A 22208-nucleotide genomic window follows, 5' to 3' on the forward strand; every position below is an offset into this window, starting at 1 on the left:
CCCTCGCTTAACTCCTCCCCTCCCCCGGGAGATCTGGCACCTCCGGGCTCCCGCCAGAGGAGGGCCCAGGAGTCCGGCCGGAACCTCTCTCCCCTCCCCCGCCCCCGCCGCCGGGAAAGGACCCAGGCGTCCGGGCGCCAGCTCCGCCTCCGTGCTTTGCATGTGACGGCGCCGTCAACGCTGCCTCCCCGACGAGGGACCCGGCCTGCGCGGCTCGGTCGGAGGCAGGAAGAAGAAGAGCCGGGAGAGAGGGACCGGCGCGTCCCGCGGGGCCAGAAGCAACTTGGAGCCCGCCGGCAGCCTCGCCCGGGACGCGGCGGGAGGGGAGAGGCGCCGCGCAGCCCATGGAGCCTCCCGGGTCGGGCGCGGCGGCTGCCGCCTTGCTGACGGGTGAGTAGCTGGGGATGGAGGGCGATCCCCCGCGGCCTCCTTCCCTGCCTGGGGGGCGCCGCCTGCCCGGGGACCCCAGCACCGCCTTCGCCCCCTTGACGCGGGCGGGCGGGCAGGTGGGCGTCCCCGGGCAGCCCAGAGCCGAGTCTCCCTCGGACGGAGTTGCAGCCGCTTCTGGCGAGGAGCGCCGCGCTGGGGTTCCCGGGATCTCCGCGGCTGGGCTGCCCGCTTGGCTCTTAAGGTCTCCTGCGCTGCGAATGCCGAGAGACTCTTCCCAGCCTCTGCCTGCCCTCGAGATCACCACCTGCCCCCCATCTCTCCGCACTCGGCAGGAACTGCCGGATTACGGAGGGTTTGATGGGCTTTTGCATTAAATCCAGCACCAGAAAATCCTTTCTTTAGGCCAAATCCAAAGATTCGGGGGGGGGGGAGCAGGAGAGGAGCCAAATCAGCCTTCTTTGCCTGTCCATCCCTGCAGCTCCTCTTCCTGATCCGGTGCAGGCCCTTCTTTCCCCAGAGTCAGACGGGGGGGGGGCTCCCAGGAGGAAAGGTAAACCAGAGGCTAACAGAGGACCCTTCCCTGTGACAATTCGGGGGTTGTCAGCTGAAGCAAGGGGGGTGAGTCTGGGGATGCACAGGGGAGCTAAGAGAGGAAGGAGGCCCATCCCAGCCGGGGTCCAGGATTCAGGCTTGGACTTCGCCGGCCACAGCAAGACTGCGGTCCAGAGTGTGTGATTCTCAGCATGTGCAGAGTTACCTTTCATTTAACACTGAATAACCACAACTGCTCCTCACATATCTAGTAGTGGGATGTGACCAAAAAATAATAATACCTCATCACCATTTGCTTCCATTTTAGAAATTAATCACTCTTTGAGGGCCACCAATAGGATATGAGGCAGGGACAGCTGGAGATTAAAGTCTAGGGGACACAAGTGAATAGTCCCTTCCATTTTCTGATTACTGTCTGGTGGTTGTGCACTCTGTATTCTGCCAAAGGAAGTTGTTATTCCAGCTTCTCCCTCCCGTGCATGGATCCTGCCTCTAGTGCATGTCCTGGGCATGAAGGAGAGTGTCCTTCCCTTGCACTTGGAACAGATCCATCTGTCTCTTGTTATAGTGGGCTCTGGCACAGCCTGCAAATGTCACTTGCACAGCCTCCCAGAGCCCCTCTGCCCACGGCTCCTCATGCATGCACATGTAAAAGGTAAAGGACCCCTGGACAGTTAAATCTAGTCAGACTTGACTATGGGGTGCAGCGCTCATCTTGCTTCAGGCTGAGAGAGCCGGTTTTTGTCCACAGACAGCTTTCCAGGTCATGTGGCCAGCATGACTAAACCGCTTCTGGTGCAATGGAACACCGTGACGGAAACTAAAGCACACTGAAACACCATTTACCTTCCCGCTGCACCGGTACCTATTTATCTACTTGCACAGGCGTGCTTTCGAACTGCTAGGTTGGCAGGAGCTGGGACAGAGCAACGGGAACTAACTCAATTGCGGGGATTCGAACCACCAAACTTGTGGGTGGCGCTGTGGTTTAGACCACAGTGCCACCCACGTCCCATATATGACAACGGTAATGCCTGAATTAAGACATTCACCTCAGTACTGATTCCTTTTGGATGTATATAGAGAAATGGGAACTGCCATAGTTAAATGTCTCTGCCCTTTACTCTCTTGCTGCCCTTATTCCTGGAAGTCCCTCCAAGGAATGCCTATATAGGCCATACTATATATATATATACTGCTGTCCATGGAGGCACAGGTCCATTCTGTGTCCAGGGCAGCTGTCTACCAGCTCCATCTGGTATGCCGGCTGAGACCCTCCCTGCCTCTGCCTTGTCTCGCCAAAGTGGTACATGCTCTGGTTATCTCTCGCTTACTGCAGTGTGCTCTACGTAGGGCTACCTTTGAAGATGACTTGGAAACTACAACTAATTTAGAATGCGGCAGGTAGACTGGTGGTTGGGAACAGCTGCTGGGACCATATAGCACCAGTCCTAAAGGATCTCCACTGGCCCCCAGTACATTTCCAAGCACAATTCAAAGTGTTGGTGCTGACCTTTAAAGCCCTAAACGGCCTCGGCCCAGTATACCTGAAGGAGCGTCTCCACCCCCATCGTTCAGCCCAGACACTGAGGTCCTCCTCCGAGGGCCTTCTGGTGGCTCCCTCATTGCGAGAAGCAAAGCTACAGGGAACCAGGCAGAGGGCCTTCTCGGTAGTGGCGCCCGCCCTGTGGAACGCCCTCCCACCAGATGTCAAAACGATAAACAACTACCTGACATTCAGAAGACATCTTAAGGCAGCCCTGTTCAGGGAAGTTTTTAATGTATGATATTTTAGTGTTTTTTTGGTTTCTATGAAAGCCGCCCAGAGTGGCTGGGGAAACCCAGCCAGATGGGCGGGGTACAAATAATAAATTATTATTGTTGTTGTTGTTATTATTATTATTATTATTATTATTATTATTATTATTATTATTATTATTATTTCTGTGAAGCACTTGCCATAGGCTCTCAGTTCTCACCCCCTACAGAAACTCAGCCTTAGTAGGTGCCATTGCATTCTTCCTTGTCAGCTCTCCTTCCTTTCCTGGTGCCAATTGTAAGCTGCTCAGCGCAGAGACCTGCCTTTTTTGTTTATGTTCCACTGTAAAGCATGGTGTACATAGGTGCCCCATTCATCCATCCATCCTGTCTCTTCTGGGATGTTATGCTGCTTACTCAGGTAGAAATCTGATTTCCTCAGCCTCTTTGTATAAGAACTGTCTATTGTTATTTAAGAAAATCCTGGTTTTAGACTTATGTATATATGACAAGCTTGGAGAATGACAACCTCCTGTATTGTATTTCATAGGTCTGCTGGCACACATGCGTCAAGTTTTGCTTCAGGGCAGTTTGACCAACTCCTGGGGCTGATATCAAGAGGGGACACATACAAGTTGCAGTGAATTTACTGGCACACTTTATTTCCAAGGCTAGTTTGTAAATGCTCTTGTTTCGTGTCTGTGCATGTGTGTGAAAGAGAAGTATTTATAAGTAGCTGTTTTAGCAGTTGGGGTGTTTAGGTGCAAGGGCTGGAGCTGAGAGGTAGAACAGATGCTTTGCAAAACACCCAAGGTTAAGTCCCTGGCATCTGCAGGTGGGATCATGGACTCGGAAGAGCTGCTTTTAGTCAGCGTCAACAATACTGATGATCTGCTTTGGTCGCAGGCAGCTTTCTGTGTTCCTGTGCATTGTATACCAGAATGATGTCTGCTCTGTTGCAATCTATTGTTTTGGTATAACAGGTTTATCCCAGAACAAGGTCTAATCATTATTCTCAAGAAGTGGGCCAGAGCTAAATTTGGAGCAAGAACTGATAAGTTTTTACTGCATACTCAGTTGGCAGCAGTCCTTTTTTTTCCCCTGGGGGAACGTGGGGGTACTCATACCCCTAAACATTTTGTGAATCTAAGTTTGGCCTCATTGAGGGGCAATATTTCAATATGAGTAGGAAAATGAGAAAACCCCTAAACATTTTTTTAGAAAAAAAGCACTGGTTGGTGGCAAATGATTTTTGCAAATTGTTTTGTGCCTGGATAAGGGAGAGCAGTCAGCGATTATGTTTTCAACTGTTATCTTTTCATCTTCTACAAGTGTATGTAGAATATTATTAGGAACAGTTATGGGCAAATGATCACTGCACATCTTCCAGTGGCAAGCAAATATATGCCTGAGACATATAATAAATTACCACCATAGAACTTGTGACATAAACTTAACCCTGTAAGGAAGAAGCACATAATAATAATAATAATAATAATAATAATAATAAATTTTATTTATATCCCGCCCTCCCCAGCCCAAGCCGGGCTCAGGGCGGCTAACAACAATAAAACAGTACAAAAGTACAACATAAACAACATTCTAAAATCATTCATTATAAAAATTAATTAATTCAAGCCACTGGCAACCATTGGGCCAGAGCTCTGCGAAGATTGCCGAGGGAGGGAGTCAGGCTGTGCCCTGGCCAAAGGCCTGGTGGAACAGCTCTGTCTTGCAGGCCCTGCGGAAAGATGTCAAGTCCCGCAAGGCCCTGGTCTCTTGTGACAGAGCGTTCCACCAGATCGGAGCCACAGCCGAAAAAGCCCTGGCTCTAGTTGAGGCCATGCACAACTTGGCAGCTGGTGTTTCCAACTGTCACTAGTGGTAACTTGACTGCTGTGTAGTGAGTTTCTTGCAGCCTCCCCAATTTGCTGGTCCCAAAAGGATACAGTCAACAAAATGATGGAAAAGGTGTCACTGCACCTGCTTTCTTGCTGCATCTGTTGTGTTTTGTGCTGTGTTTGTACAGTGGGTTGAATTGTCATTAAATGGTCCCCTGGAAGACTGTAGATCAACAGGTGATCTGCAAAGGTGGAGTGTAACTCTGAGTGGCCCAGGCAAGTGACAGGAACGTGTGTAGAATCAGGCCCACACAGCTGCCTGCTCCTCAGCACAGTAAAGCTGAGGCAACATCAAGCAACACATAAAGGGACTTTTTGGGGCTGGATCACTTCAGGATCTGAATGAGGGAATGACATCATTGCTCCCCAAGGAGGAAAGGGAGGCACCTCCTTGCACACAGAATTCTAGCATGTGAAGCAGCATTTAGCCTGACCTTTCCCCTGATATGCTGCTTTTCTGTGAAGGGGATTGTTCCCTCCTGGACCCGGGAGCATTTAGATAGGTGCTTTCCTAACCTGTCATTCAGGAAAAGCTGTACTGCTTGATTCTCCTGACGGTATAAACTGCCCCGACCCCCAAGGGAACAGGAACACGTCCTAAACAGCACCCTTGACTCTGTCTCCCTTTGTCCCCTCTAGTCATGGATCCCTCAGTCACCCTGTGGCAATTCCTCCTGCAGCTGCTGGAGCAGCAGAGCAACGGACATCTCATCGCATGGACATCCAACGATGGAGAGTTCAAGTTAGTTGATGCTGAGGAAGTCGCACGGCTCTGGGGGCTGCGGAAGAACAAGACCAACATGAACTACGACAAGCTGAGTCGGGCCCTGCGCTACTACTATGACAAGGTGGGAGTCTGCAGTCTGGCTTCCCAGCATCTCCCTTGCAGAAGACTAAGGACTCCTAGATTAACCCCGCCCCTGCCTTGCTTTCCCCTTCAGATCAGCCTTTTCAGGATCAGTTACCTGTGAAGGAGAATGCACTGGAAAGTTAAAAAGGGTATTTGGGGTGAGGTGTGTGTTCAGTCTTTGCATATTTACCAAAAGAGAAGGATTGGTGGGCAGGGCCATCAAAAGGAGAGTTGAGCATTATGAGAATCTCACATTCAACCCCCGCCCCCCCCCACCCCATCACTCCCTCTCTCTTTAAAGCCCTTATTTGTGCAAGGAGAAGCTTGAGAGTGTGTGAAATCTCGGAAGGCTGAGTGTTGGCTGTGTAAGGGTGAAGACAGAGGCAGAGCAGCAGGGCTGATCTGGAAGCATCCTGGCTATGGTCCATACAAATGCTCCCCACTTCCCCAAGTGGCAAGAAGTTCCAGGGACAGCACACCACCACACAGGGTATTTTACCTTTGGAAGAGACAGCACTGGAAACCTATGACATTTGTGTAATATTTGTTTTTGTTTACAAATGTATAGATGAATCATTAATGGAGGCCAAGAGCACCCAGTTAATCCACCACCTGATATCAGATCTCCAGAGAGATCTCCCATAAGGTGTCTTCCGCTTCTCTGCTTCTATCTCTGCCCTTGGATTAAGCCCCACGGAATACAGTGGGACTTTGCTCTTACGTGAACTTGCACAGGATTTCTTTGTGGGTGTCTCAGAACTACTGTTTCTTTATACCCACACATACACCTGTAACCAAGTCTGATGACTTTTACTTTCAAGCAATATCAAAACCATATCTCTGTGACTAACTCCCTTAAAGGGACATCTAGGGACTCTTAGCTTTCATCAGGTGGATTGCTGGTTGTCCGTTGACCATAACTGTATTTCTTACCTACCCAGGGCTGGGGGTTGTGGGTGTTTGTGCGTGTGTGACTCTGTTTCTGCAAAGCAGCCGGGACATCATCTACACAGCTCCACTCGCAGGAGTCGTTCTGCAATGTAAAAAATATATATCCATTTTTCTCTTTAATAAAATGAAGAAATCTACAAAGGTATGCTGTTGCCAGGGGTGAAGAACCTGCTGTGAATTCTCTTCAAATATCTATCTTCACTTTTAAAACAACAACAGTGAGGGAGGGGGCAGAGCTTGTCTCTCTCCACAAAAATAATAAATCATGCCATGCAAGAAAATATTTACAAATGACATAATTAATGCTGGTCAGAGTATTAATCTTTTCTTGGTGCAGAATTTGAGTTTTATTGTGGCACGTAATTTTCATGTACAAAGCATACAGGATGCCTGGTCTTGGTTGTGTGGTTTCAGCAGCAAGCAGAGGCAGCGCAGGTGCCAGCCTGGCGTTCAGGTATGCCCCAAGTCAGGGGTGGCCACTGCTGTGTTTTCCAGATGCGGTTGGACTCCAACTCTCATCAGCTCCCATGAGCATTGGGAAAGTTCAGGGTTGATGGAAATTGTAGCCTAGCAAGTCTAGAAAACACCAGACTCCCTTTCTGGAAGATACCATTGACGGAGCCTCTGTGAGATGCATGGCAGATGTAGTTTGATCACTGTACCCTGTGCTGTGCTAATTTTGCCGCCCTCTGTTCCTTCCAGAATATCATCCGTAAAGTCAGTGGGCAGAAATTCGTCTACAAATTTGTCTCTTACCCGGAGCTTTCAAGCATGGAGGGAGTAAAGGATGAGGGAGGAGCCAAAAGGCCTGAGCAGGTGCAGAGTGAAGCAAAAGGGGGCGAGGGGGCTTTTGGGGCCCCCAAAGCCCTGCGTGGAGCTGGGGGTGCCCCACGCAGCAGCCGGAATGAGTATATGCGCTCTGGGCTCTACTCCACTTTCACCATTCAGTCGCTGCAGGCTCCTTCGCCCGCTGGACGGGTCTCCCGCCAGGAGACAGAGCTCTTGCCCACAGTGCCACCCCCTGCTGCTGCCCCTGAACCACCACCCCCCTCCTTGGTCACAGTGGACAGTCCGCCCCAGCTGCACATCAGGATTGAGGAGCCAGAGGAGTCTCAGGAGCCCCTGCAGGTAAGTCACAAAAGTGGTGGAAGGTTTTGCTTTTTCAGAGCCGCAAGCGACTCCAGGTAGTGCATTCCACTTTGCTGGAAGGACAGGACTTTGGTTCCAAAGGGATAGATGGCTGGAGGTTCTATATATTTCAAAAGAAGGCCTGTTCTTTGAGTTTTCCTCCTGATTTGTTTGCAGGCAGAGTAGTTGGCAAAAGAATGAGCATTCTTTTGGGTTTATTTGCTAAAAGTTAGGTGACGCTGTGTCAAAGCAAGTATTATCCCACACTTTGCAGTGCCTTTCCGCCATTCACTTTCCTCATAGCAAAAAGGCCAAGCTTTATTGTGTAAGACCTCCCAATCCATTATAACTGTGCAGAATTATTTGACGGTACAGTATGTGATTGAATCCCACCAGAAAACAGCAACTGACTGGAAGCAGGCTGACGATAAGTGAACAAGACTGGAGAAGGCTTTTGGCGGCCCTGCAGCAAGATGCCCTGATTGGACGCACCTCCTCCTTCCCGTGGTCACAGCTGTCCATCTCCTTGCTCTCTCCCCCTGGGCCCAATTTGAGCCTGGAGGTAGAAGCTCTTGCTGTCACTGCTCTCAAACTCAGACAGGGATGTTGAACAGGCAGCAGCAGCAGCAGCAGCAATAAAGAAGGCCGGTGGTGGCTCACATAGCTGGCCCTGAGAAGAGGAGGTGCACAGAAGACGCACCCATTCACCATGTCCTTCCTGCTGGAAGTTCTGCCCATCCTCATGTCTCTTTTTCATCCTTAGTAGACATTATTAGAGGTGCCAACACCATTTGCTAGTCTTGCCTCTTAGCAGCAGCCTGACATAAAACAAGTGAAGCTTTTCACATCAAGCCTGGGAAAGCTTCCCCATCTCATCTTATGCTTGTCAGTCTGCATCAGAAAGCATAAATCCTGCCCTTCTCCACAAATTTGTGTTTGGGTTGTTTTTTTTTTGTTTTTTTTGTAAAGGCTGTGGTTCCAGAACCCCACACACTTGGCAGTAGATTTTGTGCTGTGCACACTTGGGATGGGAACACCTTGACTTTGTGTCTTTTTATATATCATGCTGGTCGGAGCTTAGTTTGCAGGTGCATGAAGTTTCTGATATGAAGATGAACTGATATGCAGTTAATTATTATTATTATTATTTATTGAATTTATATACCACCCTATACCCAGAGGTCTCAGGATGGTTCACAGAAAAGTGAAGGCCCCATTAAGCAGTGTGTTATAATTTACTCTTCATTAACATACCACCCACAATTTCTGTGGCTTTCCTTTCGCAGTGCCCAAGTGCATTGAAGTACAGTGAGTGGAATGCATTACAAAAAACAAAAAAACCTGTCAGCAAGTGGAAGTATTTCTTTTGTGAAACGCTGTACTTAAGGCAGCAGCAGAGCAAGCCGATTAGGTGCCTGGGGCGGCGTGTGTGCCCTGTGCCCAGGGGTGGGACCAGCTGCCTGCAGGGCAGGGCGAGCTGGGGCAGGCCTCCAAGGATCTGCCTGCCTCCTCCCACTCAGCCGCCCTACAGCTGAGGGGGAGGCAGTGGGCGGACTGTTTGGTGGACTGCCCCCCCCCTTCCTCCGCCCCTGACTTGAGGACTTGCTGGGACGGGAGTGGGAGCTGGGGAGGTTTGTGTCCGCAAGAGCAGGAGAACATAAAGCAGAAACCAGGAATCAGGTGAGCAGGTGTGACTCAGCAGCATGGACTGGGGGCCACAGTGCATTCAGGAAACAGCAAATGGATGGAATAGAAGAGGTCTCAAACAGGCATCCGCAGGGATACCGGCAGAGCATGAGGCACAGTAAAGGAAGTATTAGGAAAAAAAGTTGGTAACAGCCATATATGTCTGGTAGGATTCCTTTTTCTGAGACCATCTGTTTCTGAATGTTGGGTGTATTGCTGGGGATGTCCTTCATTTTCCTGTCCTTCTTGTTAGTATCCAACAGGCCTTTGTGAAGGAAAGAGAATGTGAGATTGGTCAGGCCTTTAGATCTGGCCTCCCCAAGACAGCACTTGTGAGGCCTGAAGTCCAGGGGTTGTGGTCAACGTAGACTTAAGATGGACTTAAGAGCAAAACATCAGGGCCAGTGTTTCTCCTTGTGTAGCAGAATGCTCTCCCCTCTCCTCTCCCTAAATATGTTCTGGGGTTTCTCCCAATCCCTCTGGAGCAGATTTGGGGATGGCACAGGTTGAGGCTGGGGGGCGGGGAATCCCACTAATCCTTTTGCTAGGGCAAGAATTTGGTTGAACGCCAACAAGGACAGCAGAGTAAATGAATGGGTCCCAGGTGAGCAAAGCTGAAAAGCAGAGCAGGATTGAGGAAGGATTCCTGAAAGCAAGGTTGGGGGTTAAGTGAAGCTGGGGAGGGCAGTAGCAAATTCATAATTTATTTCATAAAATGTACATATTGCTTGATAGGGGGGGACCCCAACCCTCTCTTTGCATGAGAGACTACCTGACTGATTCTTCCCTTCCTTCTATTTATTTTTCCTGTCATCCAGGTCATAGTGGAGCCCAGCCCATTGGATCCTCCCCGCCTTGATGAGAAGGTTCTGGTGAAGGTGGAAGAGAACCTTGACCTTGATGGGGAAGCAGCTGCTCTGCTGGTCTTAATGGAGGCTGGAGTCAAGGAGGAGACCTTGCCTTCAGAGAAGGCCTCTTTGGAGAAGGTGTCCTTGGAGGCTGAGCTGCCAGAGGAGGGGGGTGGTCTGCTGAAAGAGGAAGCTCAGTCCCCCAGACCAGCAACCGTGTCTCTTGAGGGACAGCCCCAAAAGGGCAAGAAGCCCAAAGTCCTGGAGCTACCTTCACTGCCAACCCAGGAGAAAGTGAATGCCACTGTGAACAGTCTCTTGGCACCTGGAGGGGCAGGGAGTACGCTGACCCCAACCACGGTCATTTCTTCTCATGCACTGGTGAGACCATGTTTCTCAGTTGGCCCTGTTGGGAGCGGACTTCTTTCGTTTCCCAGAAAACTGGGGGGTAGAACTAGGGCAGTGTTTCCCAAACGTTTTTGGGCAACGGCACACCTGTGTACTAAAAAAATATCTCGCGGCACACCACCATTAAAGCCCCGCCCCGTGACGTCAGCGCGCAGCGTCACGCCGGGAGGGACGCACAAAAGTGAACGTTTTTTCCCTCGGCAGCTCCTCTCAGCTGCGCTCAATCCGCCTCCGCGCAGGCTGAGGGAGGGAGGGAGGGGCGCGTGTGACCCGTCTCTGCTGGGAGACCAAACCCAGCGAGACAGAGTCGCGCGGAGGCGCCCAGGCAGCGCTGCCGGCTGCGAGGAGGAGCGCCAGGCAGCAGCAGGAGGCGCGGCCTCTCCTCGCCGCCCCCGCCCCGCCTCTCGCCGCCCGACTCGCCCGCCTCCCTCCAGGCATCTCGCGGCACACCAGCCGGTGTCTCACGGCACACTCGTGTGCCGGGGAACACCGGTTGGGAAACACTGAACTAGGGTATCTTTTCCAAAATTGTTTTTGTCAGGGAGGATGTGCCTGATTTGAATGGGATGCTTAACATTCCGCCTGGATGGCAAATGTGACTTCTCCTTTGTACAACCAACCAACCAACCAACAGATATGCACATGGCTCAGTAAGGCAGGAATTGGCAAGTAGGGCTCCAGAGCCCAAATCTGGCCCATCAAGTGGCACTTTGGTTACCAACCCAGAGAGACTGTTTTGTGCAGCAAAGGGATTTGCTGGCAGTTTGTTTTATGGCATTAGGGAAGGGTGTTCTCACCCACCACCCACTGTCCCAACCTCAAGTTGTGAACTGCGCCAGTTGGATCATCAGGTGCAAAGGAGGTTGCCATTTCACTTCACACAACAAGCTAACTCTGCCAAAATTGTCTATTCTGAGTGGCAGCCAAAGGTGCAGGTCAGGAGCCCTTTGCCACTGGTAACGTTAAGTACAAATTGTTCCAAAGAGCAACACATATGAAGAAGAATGGCCTCATAAAATTGCACCCACTTCCTATAGCCAACTAGCCTCGTTGTCCTCAGCTACTACCTAGAACCCTGTGCTGCAGGAGAAGGCAGAATGTGCTCTCTTGTCTTTAAATGGCAATAATAAGAATAAGAATAATTTATTTATACCCCGCCCATCTAGCTGAGTTTCCCCAGCCACTCTGGGCGGCTCCCAATCAAGTGCTAAAAACAATACAGCATTAAATATTAAAAACTTCCCTTCAGATTTCTTTTAAAAATAGGATAGCTGCTTATTTCCTTGACATCTGATGGGAGGGCGTTCCACAGGGCAGGCGCCACCACCGAGAAGGCCCTCTGCCTAGTTCCCTGTAACCTCACTTCTTGCAACGAGGGAACCGCCAGAAGGCCCTCGGCGCTGCAGAACAATGGGGGCGGAGACAGCTCCTTCAGACACTCCTGCCTCTTACCTTTCGCTGTGCCAAAATCTAATCCATTAGTCCTGCCCTCGGCCTTCTCAGAGCCAGACACAGAAAACAGGCCAATGGAGCTGGACTAGGATGCTTAAAGGAGTGCTGTTTTCTCTCTGCCACCAACCATTTTGTGTTCTGGTTGTGACGTCCTGATTTTCTTTGCAGACCCCAGTGCTGCTCACTCCGAGTTCCTTGCCACCCACCATCCATTTCTGGAGCACCCTCAGCCCCATCGCACCCCGCAGCCCAGCCAAGCTCTCCTTCCAGGTATGATGAGGTGGGGGGTGAGGGTGGAGGATTATGGGTAGAGCCAGAGAGACAATCAGGTTGGTTTGGGGAGTCTGGTGCTTGGTTACAAAGGGAATATAACAAGCTGTGTGTTTTCTTGCACTTCTGGAATCCTCCTGTGCAAGTGTAAATTCTGGTATCCAGCATGCATTTGACCACCTGTGTGAATATGCTCCTTCCTTCCTTCCTTCCTAGTTTGTAATCCTCATAGTTGGGACAAAATTTGAAATGTGCAAGTGGTGTCTGAAGACCAAATGGCTCACCTGAGTGCTAATGTGCAATATGTGGTTCCCAAGCATTGCAGAAGATCATTGGTTTTCCGGAGGGATAGCTTTGCCATGCAGATTTGACCCACTCCACCTCCCTTAACTAGAGCACCTGCTGCTGCTGCTGTTGGGGAACTTCAACTGGCCACCAGTTTCCCTGTAAAGTGTGCCACATCCCACCTGCTCTGCTGCCGCCATTGCTGCTACTCGGGGGGGGGGGGAGAAGGTCCCTCTTTCCTTCCCTCTTCCCAAGGTTCCCTTAGTGTCAAGGAGCTGTCAGTGAGTCAGATCAACCACAGGGCAGGCACACACATGGAAGGCATGAATTGCAATTACCGTATTTTTCGCTCTATAACACGCACCTGACCATAACACGCACGTAGTTTTTAGAGGAGGAAAGCAAGAAAAAAATATTCTAAACGAAACAGTGGATGTATGATTTTTGTGGTTCATGCTGTGGCCACAAACGTGATCTGACGGTGAGTTTGGGGTAGCCCAATGCAAAAATCCTGAGGATCCATGTGGATCCATGCTTTGTAACCACGTTTTTGCGCCATTGCAGCCCCATGAAACAGTGGGTGCGTGATTTTTTTGGTGCAGGCTGTAGCCATGGACATGCTATGTGATCTGATGGTGAACTTGGGGTGACCCAGTGCAAAAATCCTGAGGATCCATGTGGATCCGTGCTTTGTAACCACGTTTTAAGTGGGGAGGGAAGGAAAAGCATTCAAGGGACAAGGAGCATGCGTGGGGGTGTGTAGAGAAGGATGTGGCTAATGATGCAGGCGAGCGGTTAAAGGGGAGAAGGAACACGCGTGGGGTGTGTGGAGAAGGATGTGGCTAATGATGCAGGAGAGGGATTTAAGGGGAGAAGGAACACACGTGGGGTGTGTGGAGAAGGATGTGGCTAATGATGCAGGCGAGCGGTTAAAGGGGAGAAGGAACACGCGTGGGGGGTGTGGAGAAGGATGTGGCTAATGATGCAGGCGAGCGGTTAAAGGGGAGAAGGAACACGCGTGGGGTGTGTGGAGAAGGATGTGGCTAATGATGCAGGAGAGGGATTTAAGGGAGAAGGAACACGCGTGGGGTGTGTGGAGAAGGATGTGGCTCATGATGCAGGCGAGCGGTTAAAGGGGAGAAGGAACACGCGTGGGGTGTGTGGAGAAGGATGTGGCTAATGATGCAGGCGAGCGGTTAAAGGGGAGAAGGAACATGCGTGGGGTGTGTGGAGAAGGATGTGGCTAATGATGCAGGAGAGGGATTTAAGGGAGAAGGAACACGCGTGGGGTGTGTGGAGAAGGATGTGGCTCATGATGCAGGCGAGCGGTTAAAGGGGAGAAGGAGCTCGAGTGGGGTGTGTGGAGAAGGATGTGGCTAATGATGCAGGAGAGGGATTTAAGGGAGAAGGAACACGCGTGGGGTGTGTGGAGAAGGATGTGGCTCATGATGCAGGCGAGCGGTTAAAGGGGAGAAGGAGCTCGAGTGGGGTGTGTGGAAAAGGAGCTTTTCGAGCTGAGAGGGGAGGGGGGAGGGAAAGAGCACTGTTGCTTTAAAGGAGCCAACCGGACAGCAGCCACTTACAGCAGTGTAAGCAGCTCCTTTCCTCTCCCACTTTGCTCCTTCTCTCCCTCTTTGCTGCTTTACGCAGCTAATGGCAAATCCCCTCAACCCAAGTCCTGCTCAGCGGATCAGCTGAGACGCTGGGAGAATCGTAATTTCCCCCTCTCCCTCATCCCGTGCCCTCCTGTCTCCAGCAGCCTTTTAAAAAACTTTTTTACTGGTTTTCACTGCGCTTGTGGCTCAGAGCCCTCCTGTTCCCTGCCGTCCCTCTGCAGCCTCATTGCTCCGTTTAGAGAGGGTTGCTAGCTGAGGCTGCAGCAGCTGTTGCTGGCTACGCAGCACTTTTCCGGCTCCCTATGGCTCCCGTCTGTCCCTCCTCGCGTGTAAGCGGCTGCTGCCCGCTTTGCTGCCATGGCTCTCCTTCCCTCCCTCCCTCCTCGGCTCCTCCCCCTCCTCCTGGCTGTAAAGCAAGCAAAGCTAGAGCAGTGCAAAGCCCTGCAAGCGGCTCCGCTTTGCTTGACTGACGGCAGCCATGGATCCAGTGAGTGCATTCGCTCCTTAACACGCACAGGCATTTTCCCTTACTTTCTAGGAGCAAAAAAGTGCGTGTTTTGGAGCGAAAATTACGGTAGCTCTGTATTAGCAGAAAATAACGCCACAGCAGAGTCCCTTGGTTCGCCTGACTCCAGAGCTGAGACATTGCTGAAACTGACCCCACCCTTCCCTCTCTAGCCTCGTACTCTGGTTCCCTCCTAAGCAGACGAAGGCTGCGTCAAGGGGGAGAGCTCAGGGCCTCGAGCCGGGCATCGGAGGGGGAGGAGAGGCAGCAGGACTGGGATTGTCCCATGGCTGTGTGGCAAGGGCAGCCTCTGACTCCCCTCCGTCTGAGTCCGTGCTCCCACTGTGACTGACCCCCTTTCATCGCTCAGCCCCCTTGCTTCTGGCACCTCCCAGCTTGTCCCTTCCACAGGCTGCCCTTCAGTGTCCGAGATCTAAGTCATCGTCTTCTGTTTTGTTTTTTTTAAAATGATATTTATTGAGAATTTAAAATTACAGAGAAAAAAAGAAAAGGGAAAAAACAAAAACAAAAGAGTTAAACGGTACAAGTCAATAAAAAGAAAAAAGTGAACAAAACACACAATACATCAAAACCAAAAACAAAAGCAAATAAAAAATTAAAAACAAATCCAATATTCCCAAATCTTTATCTTTCGTTAACTTGTTTCATCGACCTCCTCGCACCTCCCTTTTTGTATTCTAGTTATTAATTATCTCAGCAAATCCTTTCCATCTTTCACTATATTCTGTCATTAAATTGTCTTGATTTATTTTAGCCTTATCTTACCATAAAAAGCCCTAAAACATAAAACTTATTTATACATAACTCCTTATAGCATTTCTACTAAAGCCAAATATTTTCATTCCAACATTTTTTCTAATACTCATTAATTTTACAATAATTCTCTAAATGAATTTTTAAACTTTCTTCCAATCTTCATCCACCGTCTCTTCTTCCTGGTCTCGGGTTCTGTCAGTCCTTTCTATCCATTCCATCTAGTCCATTATCTTGGTGATCTTCTATCCGAGGCTCTTAACTCTTTTCCATGTCCCTTCTGCAGGTCTTCTTCATATTTATACCTGCACTTTACTTTGTCTTCTGCTGGTCTTGTTCTCAATTTCTTTCCTTTATCGCTGAGGAGTAGATCTCGGGGAAACTCCAACCTAACAATGTCTTTATCCCTTCTCGACAGGTCAGCCCATTCTCCATAGTCAGCACTAAAATTCAAAAGGTATTTGAAGGCATGTTTCAAAGTCCCTCCAGATTTAAAGGCCCCCACAACTCCAGACTCCCCCTGGCCCAAAACCAGATCCCAGAAGCCAGAACATCCCTGCATAGGGGGGTCTATCCAACTTTCCATCTCCAAACCAAACGAGACTCCATCTCTCCAAATCTGACTTTCTCCAGATTCAGTCATCAAAGACAACAGCTTATGTTCCTGCTTATGTTCCTGCAAGGCCGCGACTCTTTCCACTTGTATTACTTGAGGTTCAACAACAACCTCCTCCTTTGTCTTCTGCACAACTTGCCCTGTCAAAGCAGATTCCTGGTTCGGTTCCTGAGTGGTTTCTATATAGGTATTCACTGTTTGTCCAAAATTATTAACTGCAACAGTCATCAAATCCATCTTCCCAGGTAGCTATTCCAGTAAAGCGCTTGTTTTGCAAAAAGCAATCACTAAGGCTTCTCCTGCGCACATTCTTGTTCAAGGTCAATGTCTGGTTCTCACGATCTTTAATCTCTGCAGCTGGAGAATTCCCCAGATCGACTCCAACAACAGTTTCAAAAGCTCCCTCTAGAGGAAAACATTTTCTATTTGTATCCGTCCTTTTGAAAGCAGATCCAGGAACAAAGTTACTTTCGTTTTTCAAATATTTTGTTCCTTTTAAGTGCAAAAGGAAACATTGGAATCAATATGTTTCTCTTTTTTAACTATCTGTCAAAGAACGTTTTATTCTCAGTCAGTGAACTTTCCCAAAACGTCTATCTTCCTGGCACCCCGTTCCCAGGTTCAAGACGGTGAAAATATATCTTTCTTTACTCTCTCTCCTGCAGGCTTAAACAATTTAAGATTTCCCCCCTCTTCTCCTGCTTCCTAGGGGGGTTTAGTAGTTTTAGCCGATGGAGATTTAGTCCTTTACAAAAGATTTTCCAGACTTTAGCTTGCAATGTCTTTGCTTCAATCTATTTACAAAAGCGGAAGGCGGACTTCCTGTTTAGAACCTTCCGGCTTCCGTGCCAAATTAAGATGTTTCAAAGTCCAATTTTCCGTTCTACTCACGGGTAGTTGTTTAAAGTCCAATTGTCCACAGGAAAAAGTCAGCGCTCTCCGGCAACAGCAATGCGGCTTCGCTCCGTGAAAAGAGCAGTCGATTCGAAGCACCGCGCTGCTCACCCCACGTCGCTCCGGATCCCCGAAACCGGGTTTCCCCGCGAGTAGGGGAGGCGCAAAAGGTGCCAGCCGAATCCCAGGTCCACAGGCTTCTCCCGCCTGTGGTTTTTGGTGGGTCTCCGCCTCGCCATGGCGGTACAGACCCTATTTTCCACGAAGCGGATTCCTCCCGATCAGAGGAAATCCGCCATTGCCGGAGGCGCTAACCCGGAAGTGTGAGTCATCGTCTTCTGTGCCCTCCCTGGGGGCTCTTGGGTGGGCGGCTCCCACCACTCTTCCTCATCCAGCCAGTCCTGACTGATGGGTCTTGACATAAGAACAGGGTGAAACTTTATACCACCTCTGGGTATTTACAACTGGCTGTGCTCTGCTTTGATTCATCCCCACCCCCATAAATATTGTGCCTCATTCAGGAGGCAGAAGCTTTTGTGATTGGTCTGGGCAGAAATAATGTGCTGTCCTTGGTCCTGTCCTTCATCTTTCACTAAAAAATAGCCCACGGTACTTGTTCATTTATTTGGGTTGGGGTGAAATGCCGCTGCATTCACTCATACGGGTGCCGTGGTGCACATTTAGAATTTAAGGGAGAAAACAAAAAGGCAAAAGTTTGTAAGGGCCCCACCATGTGTGGAGATGACCCTTCTTTGAGGCTTTTATACAGCTTAATTGCTGAAGGGTTGGGCGGGTTCTGAAAAGGAGTGGAAGTCTGAGGCTATGCGCACATTGCCAACTTACCGTATTTTTCGCCCCATAAGACGCACTTTTTCCCCTCCAAAAATGAAGGGGAAATCGGGGTGCGTCTTATGGGGCGAATGCCTGCAAGCCTCGCGCACCCGGCAGGAGGTCCGACCGGGTGCGCGAGGCTTGGGGCGGCAGCGTGTCGCCCGAAGCACGGGGAGCCCTCTGGAGGGCTCCCCCTGCTTCGGGCGAGTGTCTGCAAGCCTCGCGCACCCGGCAGGAGGTCCCACCGGGTGCGCGAGGCTTGGGGCGGCAGCGGACTGCTTGCGCGCACCGAGAAGCTTGGGGCCAGCTGAGCTCAGCCCGCCCCAAGCTTCTCGGTGCGCGCAAGCAGTCCGCTGCCGCCCCAAGCCTCGCGCACCCGGTGGGACCTCCTGCCGGGTGCGCGAGGCTTGGGGCGGCAGCGGACTGCTTGCGCGCACCTAGAAGCTTGGGGCGGGCTGAGCTCAGCTGGCCCCAAGCTTCTCGGTGCGCGCAAGCAGTCCGCTGCCGCCCCAAGCCTCCCGCACCCGGCAGAAGGTCCCGCTGGGTGCGGGAGGCTTGGGGCGGCAGCGGACTGCTTGCGCGCACCTAGAAGCTTGGGGCGGGCTGAGCTCAGCTGGCCCCAAGCTTCTCGGTGCGCGCAAGCAGTCCGCTGCCGCCCCAAGCCTCCCGCACCCGGCAGGAGGTCCCGCTGGGTGCGGGAGGCTTGGGGCGGCAGCGGACTGCTTGCGCGCACCTAGAAGCTTGGGGCCAGCTGAGCTCAGCCCGCCCCAAGCTTCTCGGTGCGCGCAAGCAGTCCGCTGCCGCCCCAAGCCTCCCGCACCCGGCAGGAGGTCCCGCTGGGTGCGGGAGGCTTGGGGCGGCAGCGGACTGCTTGCGCGCACCTAGAAGCTTGGGGCCAGCTGAGCTCAGCCCGCCCCAAGCTTCTCGGTGCGCGCAAGCAGTCCGCTGCCGCCCCAAGCCTCCCGCACCCGGCAGGAGGTCCCGCTGGGTGCGCGAGGCTTGGGGCGGCAGCGGACTGCTTGCGCGCACCTAGAAGCTTGGGGCGGGCTGAGCTCAGCTGGCCCCAAGCTTCTAGGTGCGCGCAAGCAGTCCGCTGCCGCCCCAAGCCTCGCACACCCGGCGGGACCTCCTGCCGGGTGCGGGAGGCTTGGGGCGGCAGCGGACTGCTTGCCGGCATGCAGAAGCTTGGGGCGTGCTGAGCTCAGCACGCCCCAAGCTTCTAGGTGCGCGCAAGCAGTCCGCTGCCGCCCCAAGCCTTGCGCACCCAGCGGGACCTCCTGCCGGGTGCGGGAGGCTTGGGGCGGCAGCGGACTGCTTGCCGGCATGCAGAAGCTTGGGGCGTGCTGAGCTCAGCACGCCCCAAGCTTCTAGGTGCGCGCAAGCAGTCCGCTGCCGCCCCAAGCCTTGCGCACCCAGCGGGACCTCCTGCCGGGTGCGGGAGGCTTGGGGCGGCAGCGGACTGCTTGCCGGCACGCAGAAGCTTGGGGCGCGCTGACCTCAGCTTGCCCCAAGCTTCTGGATTAGCGCAGCGCACCTGGGGGGGAAATAAATTTTTTTCCCTTTATTTCCCCCCCTAAAATCTAGGTGCGTCTTATGGGCCGGTGCGTCTTATGGGGCGAAAAATACGGTAAAATGCAGCAAGGACAGGTTTTCTGCTTTGTTTCAAAACACATTTGCACCCCATTGCAGGTGTCAGGATGGTTGGATACATTCCAAAGTCGCCCACTGTCCACACTGTAGACATTTTCAAATCTGAAGTTCCTTTGGGGGGCAGTGCATCAAAATGCAGTGTTTCTCAAGAAATTACAGGATAGATGTGAATTGTGGCTAACATGGTATCTACAGTACATGGCTTCACAAACAAAAATAACCGAATGTTTAATTTGGGGGATGCATGTGAAATATGCCCTAGCATTGGGCAAGAATTGAGAGACATGGGGGAGAGGGATGTGGCATCTGAGGGACAGTGCATGAAACCTGATGTGTCTCTGCTGTGGTGCATAGAATGAAAGCTTCCGGTGGGGTGGGGCGGGGAGGATATCTCATCTCACCAGTTCTTTGCTCCAGGTAAGCTCTGCATACACATGCAGCCACTTTCTTCTGGTGGAGCTTCAATAGGGATTGATGGGTGAAACTGTCGATTTTGGTTGCTCATTTTTCCACATTTCCACATCAGTCTGTGATTTTGTATTAAAATTTATTAAAATTCATCAACATTTCAGTGTGAATTTCTTCTAATATACAGCTGTTTGTAGGAAATTTTGCTAAATGCACACATTTTTGCAAAGTAGTGTTCCCTGATACAAAGCATTTTTGTATGTTATCTTCACTATTATACGCATTTTCATAACACTTTACCCTAGTGTATCTGTTGCTGCACACATTACAAGGCTACAGAATGGCCTTGCAAAATCTGGAGAGGTGTAAATTTCAAGGGATGGTTGTGTTTCATTTTGTGTGCAAATTAGGTAAATTCACCTGTAAAAGTGAACTGAATTGAATTTTTACCCCATTTCCAGGCATCTGCAGCCCTCTATGTGTGTGTGTGGGGGGGTTTTTGGTGGGGGAGGGGAGAGATTTGGAGCAGAGGAGAGTTGCACTTCTCTGCTTTTGTGGTCAAAATTGTCCCCCCCCCTCAAAGCCCAGGAAAAGCTGTCTTTGACTTTTGTTATAAATGTATGCAGATCTTAATTCCCTCCCCTTCTCTCTTTAGTTTCCCAGCAATTCCAGCTCCCAAGTTCACATCCCCTCTCTCAGCGTGGATGGACTCTCCACCCCTGTAGTCCTCTCTCCCGGACCCCAGAAGCCATAGCTTTTCTGCTTAGCATCGCTGTGTCCTGTACTCCTGCCAAAGAGCTGGTTTGAGTTTCTTTCCAAGCAGTTGGGATTACTTCTCTGGATGGACAACTGTGTGTCTCTTTACTGGCCGCAGGATCCCTTTGGTGAGCCAAGGACTAATGAGCTGCTTGAAGGATGGAAATGGTGTAGCAAACAGATCTCATCCAATTGCCTCGAATAGGCCAGGATGTTCCTCTGAAACTAAACGGTGTCTCCCTAACACCAAGAAGTTGTTGTGCTGCACCTACCTGCTTCTGAAAAGCTTCATGTGACCCTCAAATACCTCTCTGGGGGCAAAGAGGTTATAACCTCAGTTATTTGCCACCCGCTGCCCCAGTTAAGGGGTTGCCCATATCTACCTTTAGTATAGCAGCTTGGGCTGTCCTTCGTATTCTCTTTCTTGCTATTCAGTCTCATAATGGAGATGAGTTGAGGTGATGGTCCAAGTTCAAGAAGGCGACCTATCTCCTGACATCCTACAAGGTAAATCAACTGTCTCATCTCATCAGCTCCCTCTCTCCTTGTTCAGGAGAGCCTTGGTTCAAAGGTAGAAAGGTATAGACCCTGCCAGCAATGTTTGTTTTGGTTGTCTGCAGGGGGGCAGAAGCAGCACCAACCATATTTGTGTTGATTGTGTGTTGATTTCAACTATGGATGATCAGGGTGTTGGTGTGCAAGCTATTTTTGGGCCAAAAGAGTTTCAGCCATGTTTGTGGCTGGCTGGATGTCAAGGTTAACCACATCTGTTGTGGCTGAATGGAGAAGAGGAAGCACAGTTGGTCATGTTTCTTCAGACTTCACGAAAGATGGTTTTGGCACAGAGTGTTCTTTAATTGGCTTGGCATGGCAAAGGAAAATGCATTGGATGTGTTTGCTGGTCAGCACCGGAGGAGGAGGCACTGCTAGTCATGTTCAGTTTTGCCAGAAAAGGTAGCAGTGTCAGCCACGATAGTTCTACCTAAACAATGTTGTCCATGAGTCCTTTGGCTCAGTGAGGTGGGAGATGTTTCTGGTGTTTCTTTTGGATATGTTAGACATTCCATTTGACATCACAACTGCAGCTGAGGAAGCCCTGTTTTTGTTTTTTTCTACATGCACCTCAGTACTGATGCACCTAAAGGTCAAAGGTCACCAGTTCGTCAATGTGGAGACCAGAGAATGGAAGTCCCACCGACTTTACAGAATGGTTTCCTTAATTTATTTGCTGACGACGAAGGTCACCACAGAAATGACCGAGCGAGAAGTCTTAATCCTTTCAACTTGGGAGTCGGTCTTAATGGCTTCATTTCTTTCTTCAGTGGAGAAATATCAGATGTTGACCATCTTCTGGGGAAGTTTAACTTGCTGACTGGTCACTAAAGAGAAAGTCCTCACATACCTCCTCACTTACTTCCAGCTCTCAAGTCACCCTGGAAGCTGCAGTGACAAATTCCCACGTTAGAGGGTATCCTGGTCATTTCCTGCAACCCAAACAAGGGGGCAGGGGAGGGGGAGGCTTTCTATGGAAACAGTGAAAAGGAAGTTAAGCCTCTTTCTGCAGCTTCCCACTTCCTTCCAGTTACATCAAAAGGGAATTTGTGACTCTTTACAAAAGGGCTGTGTCTTTTCATAAGGTGAGTTTTTAACTTGGGTCCTCAGATCGTGAAAACTCCGTC

The 22208-nt window shown here is 50.7% G+C and overlaps 1 protein-coding gene across 1 annotated transcript; it reads left to right on the forward strand.

Annotated features, from left to right (window-relative positions):
- Positions 1-250: 250 nt before the first annotated feature.
- ELK1 (ETS transcription factor ELK1) lies at positions 251-20773 on the forward strand. Its single transcript, XM_081177410.1, has 6 exons — positions 251-390; positions 5241-5449; positions 7105-7530; positions 10035-10445; positions 12093-12194; positions 20429-20773. Exons 1-6 carry the CDS (start codon positions 345-347, stop codon positions 20525-20527), a joined length of 1293 nt encoding a protein of 430 aa, XP_081033536.1. The 5' UTR covers positions 251-344; the 3' UTR covers positions 20528-20773.
- The last annotated feature ends 1435 nt before the right edge of the window (positions 20774-22208 follow it).

The sequence above is a fragment of the Podarcis bocagei genome (genome assembly GCF_964188305.1).
Source record: "Podarcis bocagei genome assembly, chromosome: 17".
NCBI classification, from domain to species: Eukaryota; Metazoa; Chordata; class Lepidosauria; order Squamata; family Lacertidae; genus Podarcis; species Podarcis bocagei.